The sequence below is a fragment of the Magnolia sinica genome, chromosome 3 (assembly GCF_029962835.1).
Source record: "Magnolia sinica isolate HGM2019 chromosome 3, MsV1, whole genome shotgun sequence".
Classification (NCBI taxonomy): domain Eukaryota; kingdom Viridiplantae; phylum Streptophyta; class Magnoliopsida; order Magnoliales; family Magnoliaceae; genus Magnolia; species Magnolia sinica.
Genome location: NC_080575.1, coordinates 108,072,395 through 108,093,754, shown reverse-complemented (window position 1 = coordinate 108,093,754; position 21,360 = coordinate 108,072,395). Strand labels below are relative to the sequence as shown.

The following is a 21,360-nucleotide window of genomic DNA, read 5'->3' as shown; positions in this document are numbered from 1 at the left end:
TGCATAATGGTTATGACCGTTATTGTTACGTAACGGCCGTTACGTAACCGATTTTGAATACCTTGCCTGTTACCAGAAGGCCCCGACTTTCATACAGATCCTTCTGAGGTTCATCTTCTAAGGGTTCTTCAAGAGCTTTCATCTGAGGTATCGCAGAACTGATCATGCCACTATAGAGAAGAAGGTTATGCCATGACGCACCGACACTAGGTTGCTCGATCGACTCATCAAGCTCGCTCTACATTTCGCTTTCTTCTAATGTGAGATTAGGCACAAAAACTCTATTCGGCATAGCTAGCCGAAGTGGATTAAAGACTTTAGGCACACATGTGTGACGATTTAAAGTAGGAAGTCACGTGAAACAGCAGCGCTACATGAATCGCATGTGCTAACAAGGACTCAGACGTCACATGAGCCACACGTTCCTCCGAGAGTCCCGCTCCTACAATTGCCTCCTCTCTCCCATTTACTGCCTCGCCACCTATCAAATGATGAAAAAGACCCGCTTTCTCCATCCCATTAAAAATCAATGTAGTTACCGTGTTAGACACACTCGAGACAACACGTGTCACCCTATTAATCCTCTGATGAGAGAGACCTGCAAAGGCCTCCAATGATCGACACCTGTCGCAATAGAAAGACCCCACATTGGGATGATGCATGTGGGCTGCTTAGGAGACCATTTTAATCACAAGATTTTTATTTCGTGTCTATCTAATTGTTGGATCTTGTTAATCAGACCATTGAGCCGCTTCCTGATCTAGGCCCCTTGAGATTGACAATAAGTGTTTTAATTTTATTATTTTGGATGATGAGCCATTTCACTTAAGTGAGTAGCATAGTTATAATTATTCCAAATTTTTAATTATAAAAGAACAGGGGGGTGGAGGTCCAACCCCAGTGGTGGTATTGAGAAGATGAAAAAAGAGAGAAGCTCTCTTGTATGAAAGAATTTTCCTCCTTGTGTTTTAGGGTTTGTAAGAAACACCCCATTCTAATTGAATTATGGAAAGGTCGAAGCTTGTTTGGTGGTGTATTTCCCAAGGTACATTCTTCTTCTTTCTCTTCTTCAAAAGGTATTTTTCTTATTCTTTTGTCCTCCTCTTTCCCTTTCCATTACTACCTTCTAAACTCATCAAAACCCCACTAACCCTCCCTCTCTTTTGTCTCTTTTACCTAGACATGGGTGGACTCGCACTTGCACACGCATGCACGTGCGTCCGTACAGGCAGCCACATGTGGGCCCCGTTTGGGGTTTTCTATCTTCGATTTTCCTCCAAAAATCCCTAATTCCTAAATCATTTGAATCCCTAAAAACTCAATTCCTAAATCTCCATCCATGAATACAAAACCCTAATGAAAATCTGCTTTTTTTGTGAAACTTTCCCCAAACCAGAATTTTTCTTGCGTCTTTGTCCATCCACGTGGTTGTTGCACTACCCACGTTAGATTGGAAGTCCTTATTTCCAAGTGAGTCACTCTTGAATTATTTTATATTTTCGTGCACTGCGTATGTGATAACCTAGGATCTTCGTGTTATAAATCTAAATTTCCGAATATATTACGTGGATATGTTTGATTTTACATGTTGATTGTTAAAATTAATGTGCAATTGATCTCTCATTTTGCATCCTAGAATAGTTTCCATCATCCTACATTAGCTACCCCCTCACATTTTCTTGCAAACCAAGTAGCTACACTATCTGCCGATACCTCCACTTTAGCTATTGCAATGAGGCTCGACTCGAAGGAGATAAGGGAATCCCGTAACACTTTTCATTTACCGTTACCACTGGGCCATCAGCTGACCAATCCGTGCAAACCCACCTTTCTTCTTGTTTTGGCAATAGCTCTGTGTGAATGTCTTCCATATCCGACGGAGAAGACATCACATCCCTATAGGATTTGTCCCCCACGTGTGCCCTCGATCGGGTTAAAGGCGATACCCCCACCAGAATCTTTGTGTCTGTGTTTCCTTCGTAGACATTCCTTTTGCTTTTGGATTCCCGATTTTAGTAGCAACCTTCTGTTCTCTATTCTTTCTCTCCGGCCCATATTTTGCTTTTTGGACTCTCAACTTGATACCTCCGAAGCTCTCCTCATTTAGATGGAGTGCTACATTCTCCACCTCCTCTTTAGTACTCATCCGGTCGAAGGCAAAACCCCTTGGGGACTTAGAGATTCTGTCTTGAGGCACCACCACCTCCATTACTAGACCAAAGTCCTCGAAAACCCTCTCGAAATTTACCGGTGACCAAGCTACCGGGAAGGATTTGACAAAGAGGGTCGGGTATTCCAATAGCGGGATTTTCCTTCTTCTCCCTTGTTCCCGATTAGCCGTCTTTCTATAGGTAATTGTTTTCCATCTTGCCTGATCTTCCGATTCCCCGTTTGCATTTCCCTCTTTTTGCTTTTTTGTACAGTTTTCTCGCCACTCCGCCATTGATCAGCACCAATCCATTTCCGAGCTTTTGTAAATATATTTGCCCTTTTTTTATAAGGAAAAATATTGTGTGTTTGCCGGTTGACCTTGGGACTTGATGAATACCATGCAACCTTCTCCCGAATGAAGCGGTAATTAACTTCAATGTGCTTGGTCCTCTCACGATAGACGAGGTTGTTGGCAATATGAGAGACTACTTAATTATCACAGTACAGCTTCATAGAAACTCGAAATATAAACCGAAGTTCACCCATTAATGTTTTTAGCCAAATAAGCTCACAGGCCACGGCAATTTACGATGGTCAAATGTAAATCGCCTATCAGATGAAGAACCAAGCTAGTCTGCAACAGAATATTCCTCTACTCGAATATGACTATTCCACTTATGGAGGATACCACAACTAGGAGTTTGCTTTAAATTCCTAAAGGTACGAAACATGGCCTCCATATGAGGAACCCGAGGAGCTTACATAAATTAACTAACCAAGCTGACAGGATATTTAATATCAAGTCAATTGTTAGATAAATCAATTTTCCCACAAGTTGACAATCTCTCCACAGATCGTTAATTAATTCACCTTGATCCACAGCAAGTTTCTGATTTGTATCCATGGTAGTTTTAGTAGGTTTGGCTCGTAGAGGCCTATCTCATCCTTAAATCCATCACATATTTTCGTTGTGTCAAGTTGATGCCCACCTTATACCTATCTCAACACCCAAGAAATATCAAAGACAATCTAAGTCCTTTGTATCGAAATGCTGCAATAAGAATTTCTTCGACTTGTGAACTCGCGTGCTATCACTGCCTGTGGTAATGATGTTGTCTACATATACAACCAACACAATAGTGCCTATTACTTTGCCAAACAAAACAAAATGGTCGGCCTGGCTACATTCCATCCCAAATCCGAACGCCACTTTACTAAACTTGTTGAACTAAGCTCTTAGAGACTGTTTCAACCCATAAATTGATTTCTTGAGACAACATACTATATCTGACCCCCCCTAAACAACAAATTTATGTGGTTGCTCCATGTAAACTTTTTCAACTAGATATCCATGAAGAAAAGCATTCTTCACATGAAGCTGATATAATAGTCGATCCCAATCCAAATTTACAGGAACGGGAATAATAGGCATCGAGTGAAGCTTTGCCACAGGTGAGAAGGTTTATGAGTTGACGACTCCAAGGTTCTGAGTGTATCCTTTGCAACTAACCGAGCTTTTAAATGATCGATTGAGCCATCAGAGCTTGAACTGAGGATGAAGACTAAAGAAGAATTTGGCAACATGGAATTCCCCTATGTAGCATCACATATTCTCATACTTTGTAGAAAAGAGCTTATATATGTTTAGTTCCTCCCACATGCCTTGTAAGGCAGAATAACACTCTTCAATGCTCTCATCTCCTTGTCGAAGAGCAAAAAATACTCTGAAGTAACGCATAGATCCATGTTAAGTTCTTTTCCCCTAAGTACATCTCCTTTCTTTGTTGTCTTGAGAAAAAAAAAAAGATAACATTTGCCCTTGTATGAAGGTTTATACTATTCCATAACAAAGACCTAATTTGAGCATCCTCTACCACCCAAAAGAGATTGATGTCCCTGATTGATTTAACTTTGATACCATGTGGGCAGATTGAGAAAAGGAGGAAAGACAAAAAAGAAAAAGAGAAGATAGGAAAGAGACTGGGGATTAGAGTTCACACATCCCCACTTCTCTCAAGTCTATTAACACAGTTTTCAATATTTAAAATAATGCCATTAATAACAAAAACAAAAATACCTATTATGTCCTAAACCTATATGGGCCTAAGAAAGGGCCTATAACAACCCACAGTCATATTTGATAACAACATTGAATACTTAAAGTGCTGTAGTTGTTAGAAAATTTACATACACACTCACATCAGTTGTCATATCTGAACACTTATGTGTTTGTCTTTAGAGTGTAGTCTATATACTTCCTGCTCACTATCAAGTGCGCTATCGCAGCATAATGCCCTATCAAAAAGGTGCCCATCTAATGATTGACAGAAATTTCATATCAAATTGATGATGTATACGGCCATATTAGTACTCATAAATAAAAAGAAATCAAATTAATTGTCCATTGATGGTATGATTTCGTATTTACTACCGTCTTGGATTTTCTGTGCCCCCCAGAAGATTATGAGAAATTTCCCTTTTGGATATTTGGATCATATAGTGGAAAATAGAGCAGATGTGTAATGGAACACCTTTTACACCTACCCACAGTTATTGATGAAGCCTCGTCCAATGTGACACCCTATAAATATAGATAATTGCTAGTATAACTTTAGAGAGGCAAGAATTTCCTTAGCATAAATCATTCTCAGCCAGATTCTTCCAGTAAAAAAGATACCTTAATTAATGGAGATACGTGGATGGGTTTCATAAAACATAACTAATGGAGATTAGTGGAACCAGTAAAAAGATATCTTAATTATTTGGTTAAATTCCTGGAGCCTTAAGATGCCCAAGTATCAAGTTGATCATTTCATACCGGAATTGGGCTTTAGTTGTTGACTGAATCTTGTCTGAGAATCAACTGAGTTCAAACTTGATGAACCCATATCTGACTTGACTGCTCTTTTAACCTTGGTTTGGGCAAAAAGTAAAATTATTATTATTTTTTTTTTTATAACTTGGCTTGGGCAAAGTTCCCAAATTTTTTTGTTTAATAGGACAATGACCAAATAAAATGATTGATAGATAATCAAAATAATTTTAGGGGACTTTAACAAGAAAATGGGTGCTACTGTTGAGCTTCCATTGTATGTCTTCTTGGACATGTGTATCCTTATGCATCTGCTATATTTGCTGTATTGTTTTTTTTAAAAAAAATTTCAGAACATGCTTGTGATGAATAATTGACGTACATGGTAACATAGTTCGAGATGGCTGCGGGAGAGTTTAGAAAATCTCTCTCTCTCTCTCTCATCCATAGGTTCAGAGTGGACGTGAGTCCTATCTTGCTTGTCCGAATGGATTTCGCCTGCCCGAGTCTAATATACCCTACATAGTTTTCTTCTTCTTCTTCTTCATCTTTTTTTCTTGGCATGAGGGTACTGTTATGGAATCCAGTTCAGTTTTCCACTTTATATCAACAAGACAATCTTCTCTATTTCTGTGTGTATGCTTGCTTCTGAACTCTAGTTTGAAATGTGAAAGCCTTTTGTTTGTTTGTTTATTTATTTATTTATTTGCAGATGAAAGGAGAGAAGGAACTTGTTGAAAAGATTTTGCAAGCTGAGATAAATCTCTTCCGTTCAATCAGAGATGGGACTGCACTTATGCAGCATATGGAAGACTTCTACTATATCACACTATTAGAGGTGCCTTCCTATCTTCTTTTGTTTTTTTCCCAAAAGGAAAACACCATTTAATTTTATGGATCATTGTGGTCGTCATAGCCTTACCCCAGCTATTTGCCATTGGCTTTACAGATATTGTTTTCAGGAATTCTTGTGATTGCTTGGCTGAGTTCAGTGACAGGCTGTCTACCCGACATTAACCCTGACATCGGTTTGGGACTGGCTAGCAAATCATACCAGACAGTTTATAATAATCGATTTTGGGACTGGCTAGTAAATCATAACTTTACATGGGATTGGGACTGGCTAGCAAATCATACCAAACAAAGTTTATAATAATCCATTTTAGGATAAATTCATCAATGGCGGCATGATTATGTTCTGAGATGCATGGTTATGAAATATGCATTAGATGTGAGTCATGTAACTGTCTTCTTGAAGCACCTTTCCAAATTTCATGCCCCCGTTTAGCCTTCAGCACTTTATTTAAAGTGGCAGATATATTTGGTTGTGCTGTCCCTACCCTGTCGATAAATTACTATTCCGGCATCATCTTATAATAGAGTTGACTATGAGAGCAATTGCTAGATGATTGGGTAAAAGAGAGTATAAACTCCTGCCTTAGAAACAAAAGAAAGCTTTTTGTATACACCAATCGGTTAAACAAAGGCAGCCTTTTTATCCAAAATATATTGTTAAGATATTTAGGGGGCGTTTGGATTGTTAGTTACTTACGATAAGCTACTTATCCTCAAGTAGCTTATCTTGGTTTCTACTTATTAAGCTGAAGTGATTAAGTACCTTTAAGTAAAAAAAGTTCGTATAATTGATCTTAAACCAAACTTCTCTACTGCTGTAAGTAGAAAAAGTAACTTATTTGGTGGTATCCAAACGGGCCCTTAATTAAACATATCTGGGTCAATCTGCATAAAAAGTGCCGACTTATGAAATGGGGATCAGGTATTCACATGTTTGCAATGTAAACAAGCATGTAGACATAAAATCATGTTTTATTTATTTCATTGGCATCAAATTTCCTTGACTAGTTATCCTTAATGTTTTTTGCAGAGCGTGAGATCAAATTACAGATATGCAGGCAGTTCAACTTCCAAGGAAGAAGGTGCCCCATTGATCACCTGAGCTGGATGGGTGGCTAGAGCATTAGCAACATGCCATTAGTTGGATCAAACAATCTTAAAGTATGGCACGGCTTGCTGATTCCTGAGTTTCTACATTTAAAATGCGTACACTCAATGCATTTACATACAGGAAGTCCATTCAGTCAGGGACAGTTGTAATTTATAGGCCGTGAATGTGGTCCAACTGTAGCATGTGTATGTAATTATATTGCCTAGTTGTAGAAATCAGAAAGGATTAGTTTTCATTCCAAATTCAAGATCATAGACATTTGTACTGTCATGTGTTCCCCGATAATGGTCCAAAGCACTAGGCATCAGAGTCGTCTGCTGTTAGGCCTTCCTCATTGCATGTCCCATATCTCTAAACAACAGACTAATTTTTCCAAGCCAGAGGTCATGATGGTTTGCATGCATGGGAGAGCATGGGAAATGAGAGTATATGTAAACCAGCAGCAGATTGCCTTTATTCTTGAGATGCCATATTTTCTTTATCTATAAAATTGAAAGCCACTATAGTTGCATAGTCTTCATCCCAATTTCAATTCAATGGGAGAGATTTCAGGTAAAGCAACCAAAAAAAAAGTGGCACTTCTCTCTTCTCTTGGAATTCAATGGAAAAGCAGTTCAGCTTACTGTTAATTCTTCATTGTCATCATCTTAGCTTCTGCAGGAAAAAATGGTAGATTAGCAAGAGTTTAAAGATAGGCTGCCCACCAGACATAAACCATCCTTTTTTACCCAAGTTGTATAACTGACCATGGTGGATGGAAGCTCGCATTGTCCCACTGTGTACCAATCCATCTCCTAAGCATTGCACGTGGATCCAAAGTGCAAGCGCAAGCTGAGGATCATAGAGGGGTAGCTGCCGGACATTACTGCTTAGCACAAGTGCACTGGCACGAGGGGTCGAAACTTGAGGTCTGCTTGCACATCCAAAATTGCACTCTTTAAAAACTTATTTTTCTAGACTTAAAACTACTTTTTTTTTTTTTAAAGGATGAAAATACTCTTTTAACCTTCTTTTATTGCTATTCTCTGGTTATCTTTTTTTTTACCACTACACTTCAGGGATCTTTTGTGCTTTTCAACTACTTGGTGGTAATATTTTGTGCTTTTCGACTATTCTCTCTGACAGAAACTTATACCTCAAAAAAATGTGTTTTTAACTTGTTTGAGAAGAAGATGAGAGGAAATGAGATAGATTTTTTTATATATAAAATTTCGTTTTTTCAAAAATGGGTCTTATTTCTTTAAAGATTTTGCTTAGATGACTGTTTAGCCAAGAAACAGATAAAAGGAAAGAAAATAGATAACAAAAACTTTCACTTTTAAAAACGAAAGCGAATGAAGCTGAATTTTGGGCTCACCTTTGAGAAGTTGAATGGTGTTCAATGAGATCATTCCAATCTTACTTAAAAAGTCATCCGAATTATTTTTTTTCTGACGAGCCCAAGGTCACTTCAATTCAACCCTTGACAAGAGAGCTATGAGCATTTTCATGGGGTTATGCGATGCTGGAACAACAACTATCACTGTTTTGTAACAACATCAATCCCTGCAATTGCTATTGTAACAAAGGAGTAATTTCTATCATTACACGTGATCATTGTTGTTGTTTTTCCAACAACGCACAATCTCACGGAAACGCTCATAACTGCTCATTACGGATTAGATCGGAGCAATCTTAGGCTCGTTTGAAGGATAATTTGACCACTTTTCAAGTATGACTGAAATCATTTCATTTGGACACCATGTGACCTTTCAAAAGTGAATCCGAAGTTCATCTTGCATTTGCTTTTGTTTTTAAAAATGAAGTTTTTTGTCTTTTTTCTTTCCTTCTATCAATTTTTAGGCAAAAGACCCACCTAAACAGAATTTTTTGAAGAAAGAAGAGACCTATTCTTTAAAAGTTAACTTCTTGCAAAAAAAAAAAAAAAATCCATCTCAGGGAAGAGAGGATATGCTGATTACATTGAAAAAAATATATAGGAATGCTCGTAACATAAGTAACTAAGCACGAGAGCCAAATGAATGGAAAGATACATGTTCGTTTCGGAAAGAGATCTTGCAAGTGAAGTTGTAAAATGAGTGGGAAAATAATCTACATTCATTAAGTGATTTATTAGATAATTGATAACGGAGGATCCTGAGTACTATTCAAAATTCACAAGAATTGCATGGAGGAGCTATTGAGCAGCTCGTAAAAGCCTGACCTCGCTTATGGAAAGTGAAAATAGAAGTCTTCTCATCTTCTTCTCAAACAAGCTCGTAACCCATTTTTCTGAGGTGGGAATTTCTACCAGAGAAAGTATTCGGAAAGCATGAAATATTGCGAGAGAGTAGTCGGTAAGGACATTAGCGGAGTGCACTGTTAAAAGATGAGATAGTTGGAGAGTATGGAGAAGGAATGGAGAAGAAGGTTAAGGGACACTTTCATCCCAAAACAAAAAAAACTTTTCAAGTCTTAAAAAGTAAGTTTTTAAAAAAGGTAACTATTTCGGGTCTCCTAACAAATCCCAGGAGTGCTTGGGGAAAAGGCCCACAAAATACTGCTCTCGGTATGCACATGCACTGTTATAATCCTATAGTGTCGACAATGTTGCAAGTTGCAAGTGTCGACCTCTGTGGGGCCCACCACGATGTGTGCATGACATCCATTTCAATTTTCAGATGTGACTTTCCCCTATTTGCCCTAGAGCCCAAGAATTAGGCTGGATATTCAAAACCCAACACCACAAGAACAGTTATGATGGGAATGCCCACCAGTAAAATCTTCAACGTTGTTTGTGACACTTACCATGTTGTCTGAATGACATTGACCAGCAATTTGTTCATCCCACAAGAATAAATCAACACCAAAATCAAGCCATTCCAAAACTCAGGTGGGCCGTGTGAATTTAGAGGTTTTAGCCATGACTTTTTATTGTTCCTTTTGGTGTGGCCCACCTGAGCTTCGCATCCAACTAATCCTTGGCCTCCATGGTGAAAATTGGGGCACGCATGGTAGATGTGGTTTTCATGCACACACCATGGTAAGGTTCCTGTGGGTTCTCTTTATCTGTGTGTGTGTGTGTGTGCACGTCCATGCATGCGCGAGCGTATGATGTGTTCATGATCAAAACTCCATGTAGTAAATTGAGCAGTGATGGGTAGAACCCAACATTAACTTACCAAGAAACATTTTTTGGTTACAATTCATAGGTAAGTCAACATTCAGATCAAAATACAATACAATTGACAACTCTTAAGTAATCTTATCAATCTTTCTGAGGAAGATGAGGAAACTTCCCCAAGCAACACAGTAACTTGAAATAAAAGGATAGCCCACATATATATACATATCTGATCATTTGATCTTCGTGATTAATCTTATTAATGGTGGACATTTCATTTTTTGTTGGTCCATGTCACAATTGCAAGCTCTGAGGAAGATTCTTCTTGGCAATTTGGGCCTTTTTAGTGTTGCTCATGATTCGTAAGCTCTGTCTAAGTATGTCCACTTCCCTCTCCCTCTTGGCTCCCTCCTTCTCCAAGGCTGACAGTCGGGCTTGCTGCCCTTTCACCATCTCTTCTTTGGCCTTCAACTCCCTTTGCAGTGCCTCCATCATATCCTCCTCCTCTGCTCCCCACCATAATCTCTCCCCTACAGAAAGAAACAATGTCATGCACATCACTCCACGTTATACAACTCTATGATAGCTAGATTGTTCAGAGCTTGCTCTTTCCAATGCCGTTGGTGGAAAGTAATGTAGAGACTAGGAATGCATTTGGTTGCACCAAATATCATGAAATGATATTTTGCACTTGATTAAACTAAGTGTTTTGGTTACACTAATTATCATGATATTTAGTACAACCAAAATGCACCAACTATATTTAGCCCATCTTTTACATACAAGACTCCACATCATGTAAAAACATCTAACGTAAGCACTAAGGTTTTTATGGCCATCCAGAGAATGATCACGGTCCAACCATTGGTCCAGGAACAATTATAGTTTAACTATAGGCATAAGGTCCTTTAAAATGATCTAAAGTCTGACAGAAAAGTCATCTAAGTTTGAAAATAACTCTTTTAAGTTTCCGTGTCAGCCTCCGCACTTATTTCAACCGACACAAGATTGGTTGAGCATTAAAAAGAATAAAACCCAAATCTAATTACATGATTTTTGAGTCGTACAAGTTGTACAAGTTGGATTATGTGGTGAGGTTTGGCGGTACACATCACTTCCAAGAAAACATGTTAGTCCTTTTTTATGGTTTCTTTTGACTATGATGCATCTAAAGTATAATATACCTTTGAATTATTGCTCTTAGGACGTCTGTAGCTCATTCCAAACCCGTGACTCAATGTCGAGGCACTTTTAGGATCCTAACCACTATATCACAAGATCTGACACCGACTGATATTCGAGCCCACTTTCATTTTCATTCAACATCACTAAAAAGGAAAATTTTTACTACGAGTTGGTTTTTTTCAACTCTAGGCTCTTTATTACAGTTCACCACCACTTTAGAAATGGTGCATGGCAATCTACACATGCGCGCACACTCGTGTATAGGGGTCAAAAGATGTTAAGTATCTACAACATCTAACCCATTAAAAAGGTAGGCCCTACCATGAAGAACAGCTCATGTGATCTACTCTTGGTATGGGCTGATACTATGCGGGTTGTTTTCAGCATTGCTTGTGGTGGCTACTCATCTACCATAGGGAGAGATACATAAGTTCAATCCAGACCATCCAAATGATCGGCCCCATACCGATGTCTTAACGTTCTAATCTCCATCGTTGATGTTGGATTGCAGGCCATTTTCTTTTAACCACTCCATGGCGACCAATTGGATGGTTAGGATCACCCAACTAGTGTGAATCAGGACGCTTCATCTACAACAGGGCATTTCGATTTGTATGGTTTGAATTATCTACACATGATATGTTAATGGATCCCATCTCCACCACTTAAGAAACGAAGAAAAAGGCACATGGCAGCCGTGTGGTCAAAGAAGTAAAATCACGTGGTTTGTGGGGCCCGGTTCAGCGAAAAGTCCAGCAATGCTATGTACTCTCTCGAATAATAGGAACGGGGCAACGTGCTGCACGTGCTAGCAAGGAACACGTGTGAGCAGTCCAGGCTATTTCTCAGATTGGGCGCAGACTGTCATGCTCATCAAGTGCATGACACGTGTACATAAGAAATGAACGGTTATAAAAATGACCATTTTTAATGTACAAGTATGACCTATATAAGTATACACCGACCGACTTTGTTTCTGGCCATGCTGCTCTACGTGATGGATGGACCGAATACCTCACATGAATCCATGCCGGCACGTGTGCTACGAAACCCTGTCAATCTCTATATGGAACTGGTACCCTTGTAGGACGTTGTGACTAATTTTCACAGCGGTTACAAATTAATGCCTACCTAAACTACCATGTGATGTCAGATCAATGGTCTAGATCACCAAACGTGGGGCCCGCGTGTGTTGTGTAATCCCTGGACAGTGATGTACCATTTCGGAATTATGATATTCAACCTCGAGGATATGGATAGTATCCTCAGGCCTTTAATTACTGAGGATAGAGCATTGGTGTGGAATCCAGACCACTGATCTAATGGACCACAAAGTGGATGGACCATGTTCCAAAAATCTTTCCTTTGCGCGATCCTAATCGTTCAATTAGTGCCATGCAAATGGATGGATAAGAAAGGAAGAGGGCATTGGCAAGATTTGATTAGAAGTAATCACGCATAGGCAAGGGCAACTAGACTATATAACAAGTAGGATTTTTCTGTAGTAAATGATATGGTCTGTGTGGTCCATCTCTAATGAATATTTCTTTCAACTATATGAAATGCCTACTGGCCAATGTGTATTGGCTTTTTGGTGGTACAGAGTATCCAATCAGTGTACGGTCCAATGTTCAGTGATCCAGACCGGTTGATCTAACTGTTCCACTACAGATGGACCATTCTTACCATATGTAATCCAATGTGATAATCCTAGCTCTTTTCTTCACAGCTACAATTAGATGGTTAAGTAAAACTTCAATGGTCCACGTTCCACAAACAAAAAAATAAACAGTGGACGGCTAAGATCCCCCAACCTGGAAAGCTTTTTGAGCATATGGTCTGTCCACAATGAGTGTCATCAGATCAATGATTTCGCTAACCTAACAATGGGTCCCACTTGTAAGGGAGGTATCGTGCCTTCGTATCATTCATTGCTGCACACGTGGCACAGAAGGAATAGATCAAACCGTTCATTTGAGCAGCCAAACAGTGAATAGACCATATTCCAAATGTGAAGCTGTTTGAAAGATGACCTTTCAATGAAAGTTGCTACAAATGGATACTAAAAGACAAAAATCAGCGATGCCTCGCATTGAGTGAGAAAGCATCCATTTATTAGATGGCTAGGATAGTCTAATCAAAGCGGCAGTATTTAATTAATGGACGATCAATGACAGTTTCGATGTGCCACGTGTACGGCTCTACACACCCGAATAATGAAAAATGTCACGGTAAGATAAGATGACCAGTATCGCCGGATTTCCAGACCAGCACTAACCAGACGCGGATTAGCTATCGACAGGTTGAGTGGCGAGACTCAAGTAACTTCACCAAGTTCTATGGATTCCACCGTCACGTATGTTTTGTATCCACACCGTCCATCCATACGGAGAGATCATTTTAGGGTATGAACCGAAGAATGAGCCAGATCTAAAGCTCGAGTGCACCCACCACGGAAACAGTGGAGAGGGTAACGCCCACCATTAAAAACTTCTAATGGCCACAAAAGTTTCCGATCAAGCCGATATTTGTTTTTTCCTTTATATAATGTATGTGTTAACTTATGAGCAGCTTGGATCTCTAATAAACATCACGGTGGACTTTAGGAAGGTTTCAACGGTAGGCCTCACTCTCTCAGCTGTGTTCTGTAGTGGGTCCACTACACCTTTAGGTATGTTTTTTTTTTTTTTTTTTCTTCATGCCATAAGATGATCTATGTACGGTGTGGATAAAACACACGCATCATGGTGAGAATAAAAAATTTTGGTGACGTCACTTCAGTAGTAGCCAGTCCAGTTACCAAACCTGTCTGTACCTATCCGCGTTCGTCGTAGCCAGCCCATTGATAGGCCTGACACGCAATTAGTATTGGTAGACTTTAAACCAAGGCCAGACTGTCCTTGAATAAAAAACACGTGTGGATATACATGTTCAAGATCAAGGCCATCCATCCAGTGGTTACCATTGTGGATGGGCCATAGCCCAAAATCACAATAAATTGAAGATCCCATCTATCATATTGAAGCATTTTCAACCGTTGAACGTAGACCATTGACTTCTTCTTTTTTTAATTGAAGTTTCTATTTGTGGGCCATTGATCCCATGGTTAGGATTATCTAATCAGTGTTCTTGGTTCTTATTACCTAACCAGTGGAGGGCTCCTAAATCAACACCCTAGACCTTCAAACACGTGTGACACAAAAAGCGCTTTTGTGGTACATATTTCTTAAAACTAGCGTCCCTATCATGGTGTGGAACGCAAATACGAAGTAACCGTTCATATAAGTGGACCACTCTCAATCTAACCGATCCAACCGTAAAAAAAAAATCTACAATAACTATTTTGGTTAGGGTTTTTTAAGGGCTGGATCCCTTCAATCCAATCGTGGTACATTTTAGTACCAAAATATCTTATTAGGCTTCTCCTAATTCCCATATTCTAGTTAGTATGCTCATGAAGCTAAACCATGGATGTCCAACAGACCATGGTTTTAAGACTCCGACTCCATCGGACCCAATCTGGTTCGACAACCGAGTCAGACCTGAGCAAGTCACGACTCAACTAAAGACCGAAGGAACAGAGCAAGTCACGACTCAACTAACCATGGATGACACTTGACGCAAGAACAAAGCTGAGGTGGGGCTGGGTCTTAAAAAACCAATAGAGCTAGCCATGCATGAGCCTTGAGTCAAACCTCACCTAATATGGGCTAGCTAGCCCAAAAAAAGGCAGTTGAGCTAATGTCCATGTAATAATCATAATTTTTATACTTGTGCACCCAAAAAACTAAAATATGTGACGGACCTTGGGCCGTTGTACGGATGAGATCGTCGAGCTCGGTTTTGATTGCAAGGTAGAGGCGCTTCCATTTCTCGACGGCCTCTTCTCTGCGAGCCTGTTCTGCTCTCATGTGCTCTACTAGCAAGTTGGTGCCGAGCATTTGCCATTCCTTGTCACCTTTTTCTACGTTTGTAGTCTCTTCTTCCAGAAGTCGTATCGTCTCCTCCTTCTCCTGTAGTTTCTTCTTTAACCTGCATACCTCTTCTTTCCACCTCTTCCTCTCGCGTCTCCACTCACTTTCCTTGGCCGCGAAGACGGATGACTGGTGCTGATGGGCCTGCTCTCTCTTGAACTTCACCTGCATCAGCTCCTCTTCTAGAACTCTTATCTTTTGATTAAGGACTCTAGGATCCTCGAATCGTTTGGTGGTACCTTTACCTTTGGCTAGGACACTGCCCATCTTTCCCTCTCTTTCTCTCTCTCTCTCTCCCTCTCTTTCCTACCTTTGTATGGAGATGGAGATTTGGGGAAGAGAGGAATATGGGAGGGAGAGTTGGAGGTTAGTGGGATTTGGATGGGAAGGAGACGTGGACATAAATGGGGTTGGAGGAGCAACCTCGTGGGAGGAGCGATTGTCCGGATATTACAATTTCAACCCTCTGGGCCGGCTCTTCCTGATAGATGATGGCGTGGATGAGGCCCGTGAAGGTGACTGGTTCTTGCAAATTAAGAATGCAAGGTGTGGGGCCCACGCCATTCAGTTGGGTTTCTGGCATTTCTTGCCCCAGTGGGGGGCCCACATGTAGATATGGTCTTGTGATTGGAACCGTCCATGTTCTCTGTTATGGTCCCAGTATTGGTGTGTGTCGGTGAATATCGGATGCGGATTGCCTACTGGACGGTGCTCAGTGGGCCCCACCATGATGTATGTGTTTTATCCACGCCGTCCATCCATTTTTTCAGAACATTTAGGTCATGAAACTTAAAATGAGAAAGACCCAAATCTCATGTGGACCACACTAAAGAAAACAGTGATGATTGAACGACCACCGTTAAAAACTTGTCGGGGGTCACAAAAGTTTTGCATGAAGCTGATATTTGTGTTTTGCTTTCATCCACATCTGTGTGACCTAATCAACAGGCCGGATGGCAAATAAACATTACCGTGGGCCTTAGGAATTTTTAATGGTGGGCGTTCAATCACCACTACTGTTTTCTTTTGGTATGGTCCCATTGAGATTTGGATCTGTCTCGATTTTTGGGTACATGCACTAATTTGATCTGTAAAAATAGATGGACGGAGTGGATAAAACATATGGATCATTGTGTGGCCCACATAGCACTGTCCAATTTCCACCTCGCTACCCTCAGCGTCGATAGGCAATCTGCGTCTGTGATTGGGTACCGTTGAAAAGGAAACTTTTGATGATCCCATCTAAGTCCACGAATTTAATGGTGTGGATTTTACTTTTGGTAGTATTGTTGGAAAATAGGGTCCTCAAAGTAGTGCCCAAGTGATCGACGCTTGTGATCATCAGAGGTTTAGACAAACCCTGCACGTGGGCCCCATGAGATGACACATGTGGGTGGGATTGTGTGGCTGCGTCGGTAAAAGGTGCTCGTTTCAACGTAAGGCTCTGTGAATGAATGTTGGATTGGAAAATTCCAGAAGGTAATCCATGCTTGCAGTTGCAGGTCATCCAACCCTTCCAACCGGCAAGCCACAGTTGAAGTCATCCAACCTACATGTGATATACATAAAGGATGATCTGGACCGTCCGATTTGTGGGGCCCCATGTGGGTGGAGTGCAGCTCAAAAATCAGAGTAGACGATCTTAACCATCCAACTGATGAGTATCAAATGGACAATTCAGAAAAGTCAGCAGGTGGAACTCATGACCCAAAGTAGATTGTTAATTGAATGGGCCTACAGATTTGGACAGTCTGGATTGACATTCATGTAAGCCACGTGTGCTCGGGGAATAAACCCTACCGGCTTGGACCTATTCTTCGTAAATTAACCTGGCTGTCCAAGTTATAAGTTACTGATAAAATGAGTAGAATCATCTGATCAGTTTAAATTTTTAGACCGTCCGCCTATAAAATATGTGCTGGACCTAATGGACGGTCCAGATGGATTGGGCTGTCAAAGCGTCTACATGCAAGACCACAGCTTCGGGTGGAGCGCAGGCTACCATAGAAGGCAGTTTGAAGGCCGAGACCGACGGAAACGGATTGGCACACCAGCCAATGGCTGTGGTCGGTGCTCTGTGGGATCCACCATGATGTATGTGTTTCATCCATGCCGTCCATATATTTTTAAAGATAATTTTACGGAATAATACCAAAAATGATATATATCCCGATCTTAAATGGACCACATTACAGGAAACAGTGTTGAATGAGCGTCAACCATTAAAAATATTTTAAGGGCCATAAAACTTTTGGATAGAGATGATTTTTGTTTTTCCCCTTCATCTGGTCCTGTATGACCTAATAAACAGTACAGTGGGCCTCAGGAGGATTTTAATGATGGATATCCAATCACTATTGTTTTCATGTGGTGTGGTCCACTCTAGATTTTTATACCTCTCATTTTTGGAATAAATACCTAAAATGATCTTTAAAAATTGATGAACGTAATAGATGAAATACATACATCATGGTGGGGCCCACAGAGCACCGACCACTAGCCACGGGCTGGTGTCAGGGGGAGTAGCCAATCCGTTCCCAAGACCGCCGCGGATTGCGTCCTGCCCCTGCAAAGACAGACTCGGTCTTGGCAGGGGTTCTGTGGGGTCCACCGTGATATATGTGATTTATCAACTCTGTCCATTCATTTTAATGTATCATTTTCTGGTATGATACTAAAAATTATGGAGATCTAAGTTCAAGTGGACCACACAGTAGGGATTGAACGTTCACCATTAAAAACTTTTCGGAGAGATGCAGATGTTTTGATCAAGATGATGTAAGTTTTCTCCCTTCATCTACGTCTATTTAATCCTATGAACAGTTTAGATGGTAACTGAATATCACGATGGGCTATAGGAATGTTTCAACGGTGGCCGTCATTGTGAACACTACTTCCTGTGGTGTGTTCCACTTCAACCTTGGATCTGCCTCCTTTTTGGGCTCATGCTCTTAAATGATCTGTAAAAATGGATAGACGGCGTTGATAAAATACATACATCACAGTGGGCCCCACATAACCCCTTCAGGACCAAAACAGTTGTAGTACGCAATCAACGTCCGGCGGAGGCCCGAGTCCTGGTGCAAATCATGAAGAAGCTGGAAACCATTGAATTTTGAGACCACATGACATAGGCAGATACTTCTTCGGTATTTCCAACGGAGTAGAAGCCAACGTTGCAGGGTTCGCATGCTTCTGGCAAACGAGCAAAAGGTGAACTTTCTATTCTATGCTTAAGCACGAGCACGAGCACGCGCGTGCAAGATCCAACCCGTTCATCATGTGGGCCCTTCTACTTGAATGCTGTGGGAGAAAAATAGCAAGTCTAGATATCAAGCGAAATATGTCTAAAGAGTACAAAATAAATGAATAGTTGAAACAAATCCACCAGTCGTATACATTTGATGCACTTGTGTGGCCCAGTCATTGAATTATAGATCTGACCATCCACACAGTGAGTTTGAACAACAACCTGGAAAAGTAATTTCTTAAGTATTTGCATACATACAGCACAAATCTCTGATCAGTAAGATTTTTAGGGTGGACTATATACGGTGTGAAACTCTAGATGAACGGTCTAGATCATCACTTAGTGGGGCATAAAGTCTCATTTTGGTGAAAAGATAATAATGCGTAGGAAAGGCCAATTTCCACGCACAGATGTAATAACAAAATGCACTCTTAGGATTCCTACAAAGAAAATGACACCCTGTCTTGTTGTTATCTGCATTGGAAGTTTTACTTCTATGAGATAGGTTGTATTTTGACATTAGGTAAGAGGTGGGTCCACAAGGGAAAAGTCACTACTTACACCCACCTACCTGCTGATAGATGCACCCACCGTTTCTACTTTTATTTTGTTACATAGGCCGGTTTGTCAACATTGGACTAATATATGTTAACATCTATATACGATTTTACAATAACATAAAATTTATAGGGTCTTGACTTGATGCATTCGACAAAATAAAAATTAAAGAGTTGCACTAATTAGAGAGTTTAGCTTGCACCATTAAATTAGATGATGAAAAAACTTGATGTCAATGAGTCATTGCTTTCAACGGTTTAGGTCTTCTCTACTTAGCACAATGAGTGAAATCAACTAGCTTTGATCTTCTCTCTCCTCAACTCTTTTTGATGCGTGAATGGAGATGGGAGATAACTGCAAAATGTTGAGTTGGAAGAGAGATTGGGAGTTTGGAATTTATAAATGATTTAGTTTCAACCCATTAAACGAACCAAGTAATTACATGACTTTTTATCTCCTCCAATTAATCAAAATATTAATACCATTACAAAATTTTGAGAGTTTTTTTTTAAAAAAAAAAATCCAAATGAATGGGAAAAATCACTCTTTAAAATGTGAAAAGACATTCTTAGAATGTGGAGAGACACCCCTCAAAATATAAAAAGATATGAAATATGAGAAGTTATGATTTTTTAATACAAACGTTGTGGTCATAAATCTGCCACTCTTTTGTATACATTCCAACACAATTCTCCTATAAGCCCTTGTAAAATAGCTTATTCTATGAGATTGTGTGTGGCCCACCTAAAAGTGTGTATGGCCTCAAACTTATATAGCCTCAAACTTATATAGAAGAGTTGTCCCTTACTCTTTGAAAGGCAAATCCAACTATTACATGAGCCACCAAGTGAATTTGAAAGTTTTTGGGTGAATTTTTTTTCCGCGTTCTAATTATATATGCCTGATTTTTAAAGCACCCCACTGTTATTATAAGACTTGGTGCATTTGTCAAGCGGCACACGCTGCATGATGGGCCCTCATAGGCAATACTATATAACAGCTGCATATGAATCAAATAATTAACTTGTATATGCAGGTACCTAGCCACTTTGATGAGTAACTTGAAGTTATTTTAGGAGCAATGGGTATTCTAGGGGCTGGCTCTATGGCAGACAGACTCTGTTTTAACAATGAGATCAAGGGATTCAATGATCACGTGGCGCGGGTATGGTGGGATGGGTTTGTGTAAAATAAAAGATTTTAATTAAAAAAATAAAATCCTAGTTATGACATAAGATGCTCCCATGTCCGGACAACATGGTCTGAGCCAAATCGTCAAGTCCGTCACTATTACAATGGTTTCAAAAAACTGGTTATCCAAATCATCTATACTTTAAATTTGTTCTAGATGTAAGAAATATGAATAAATAAATAAATAAAATCTTAAATTAAGCAAATTTAAGAAATTTAAAACACCTATTAAGAACCTAATCAATATCCTATCTTAAAATCGATTAAAACTATTGACAATATAACATTCCACCACACTCGCAGCTAACAAGGCCCACTCTATAGTGGCACTCCCTTGAAGAGTGTAAGGCCCTTTCTCTACTGCGGCGTCTTCCACTTTAGTCCAAGTTGGCTTTTTCACAGGTCACTACTCTCGTTGAAGTTGCCCTTTCCACAAGGGACCCCTTGAAAACAGGTGAAACCCATCGAGCTGGACCTCTTGAACCGTAGGAGACATCACATCACTGGACCCTTTTCCCTGCCTTGTAAGACTAGGCCAACCATTAAACCAGGGAAGGGCCTGAGGGACTAGGGCCAGGTAGGGCCGCTAGGCCTGGCCCTAGCCCTGCCCATTGCCACCCCTACACATGAGGACATTTGTGATCGTCCTGTTGTTGTATAACCAAAAGTAGAAAGAATGGGGGTATCTATCAAAAGAGTGAGTCCCAAAAATAAATTCCCTAGTGGGTGGGTGGTTGGCCAGTAATATTAGGGAGATAGAGAGAGACAGAGACAATGACACACTGATTTATGTGTGGTTCAGACTAGAATACAGCTTCAAAGCCTCATGGGCCGTCATCCATAGTCACTCCATGTTTTGGGAGGCTAGGGGACCAGTCATGGCCATAAGCCACGTAATCGTGGTTACACGTGCTGGGTGTCACATGTGTGAGAGATTTAAGCAGATAATCCGGTGGGCCCCTGGTAAAGATGGTCTAGCCCAATAATCAAGCTGATCCTCTCATCAGCCAGGCCACAGGTGAAAAGGAGAGAAAGTGGGACTGAACTTGCCCAGCGGTTTTCGTTCGACGTGCATGCGTCGCTCAGCAGAGAAGTGGACCCGCCTGTTTTTTTTATCTGGGGTATCTACACGTTAGGTCTCTCTCCTGTTGAACGGTTTAGATCTTATAC

General features: G+C 40.3%; 2 protein-coding genes across 11 annotated transcripts in view; one reads left to right on the top strand and one right to left on the bottom strand.

The window, feature by feature from the left end:
* Positions 1 to 7,194, top strand: part of LOC131240623 (uncharacterized) — a 59,712-nt gene extending 52,518 nt beyond the window's left edge. For 3 of the 10 annotated variants that reach the window (XM_058238963.1, XM_058238965.1, XM_058238962.1), the window contains 2 exons: positions 5,676 to 5,801; positions 6,849 to 7,194. In XM_058238963.1, the coding sequence (XP_058094946.1) occupies positions 5,676 to 5,801; positions 6,849 to 6,920 (198 nt within the window). In that variant the 3' untranslated portion in view covers positions 6,921 to 7,194. Of the gene's footprint in view, positions 1 to 5,675; positions 5,802 to 5,912; positions 6,826 to 6,848 lie in introns of those variants that run through there. The other 7 variants (XM_058238957.1, XM_058238956.1, XM_058238964.1 and 4 more) reach the window with 5 other exon arrangements.
* Positions 7,195 to 10,047: 2,853 nt separating this feature from the next.
* LOC131240622 (uncharacterized) lies at positions 10,048 to 15,693 on the bottom strand. The gene is made up of 2 exons (XM_058238955.1): positions 15,023 to 15,693; positions 10,048 to 10,562 (listed from the first exon to the last, which is right to left on the bottom strand). The coding sequence occupies exons 1-2, from the start codon at positions 15,456 to 15,458 to the stop codon at positions 10,327 to 10,329; spliced, it is 672 nt and encodes a 223-aa protein (XP_058094938.1). The 5' UTR covers positions 15,459 to 15,693; the 3' UTR covers positions 10,048 to 10,326.
* Between the last annotated feature and the right edge of the window lie 5,667 nt (positions 15,694 to 21,360).

Coding starts and splice junctions, on each gene's coding strand:
- LOC131240622 (XM_058238955.1), bottom strand. CDS start 15,458: ATGGGCAGTGTCCTAGCCAAAGGTAAAGGTACCACCAAACGATTCGAG. Junction 10,563..15,022: donor CATCCGTACAACGGCCCAAG/GTCCGTCACATA, acceptor TTCTTTCTGTAG/GGGAGAGATTATGGTGGGGA.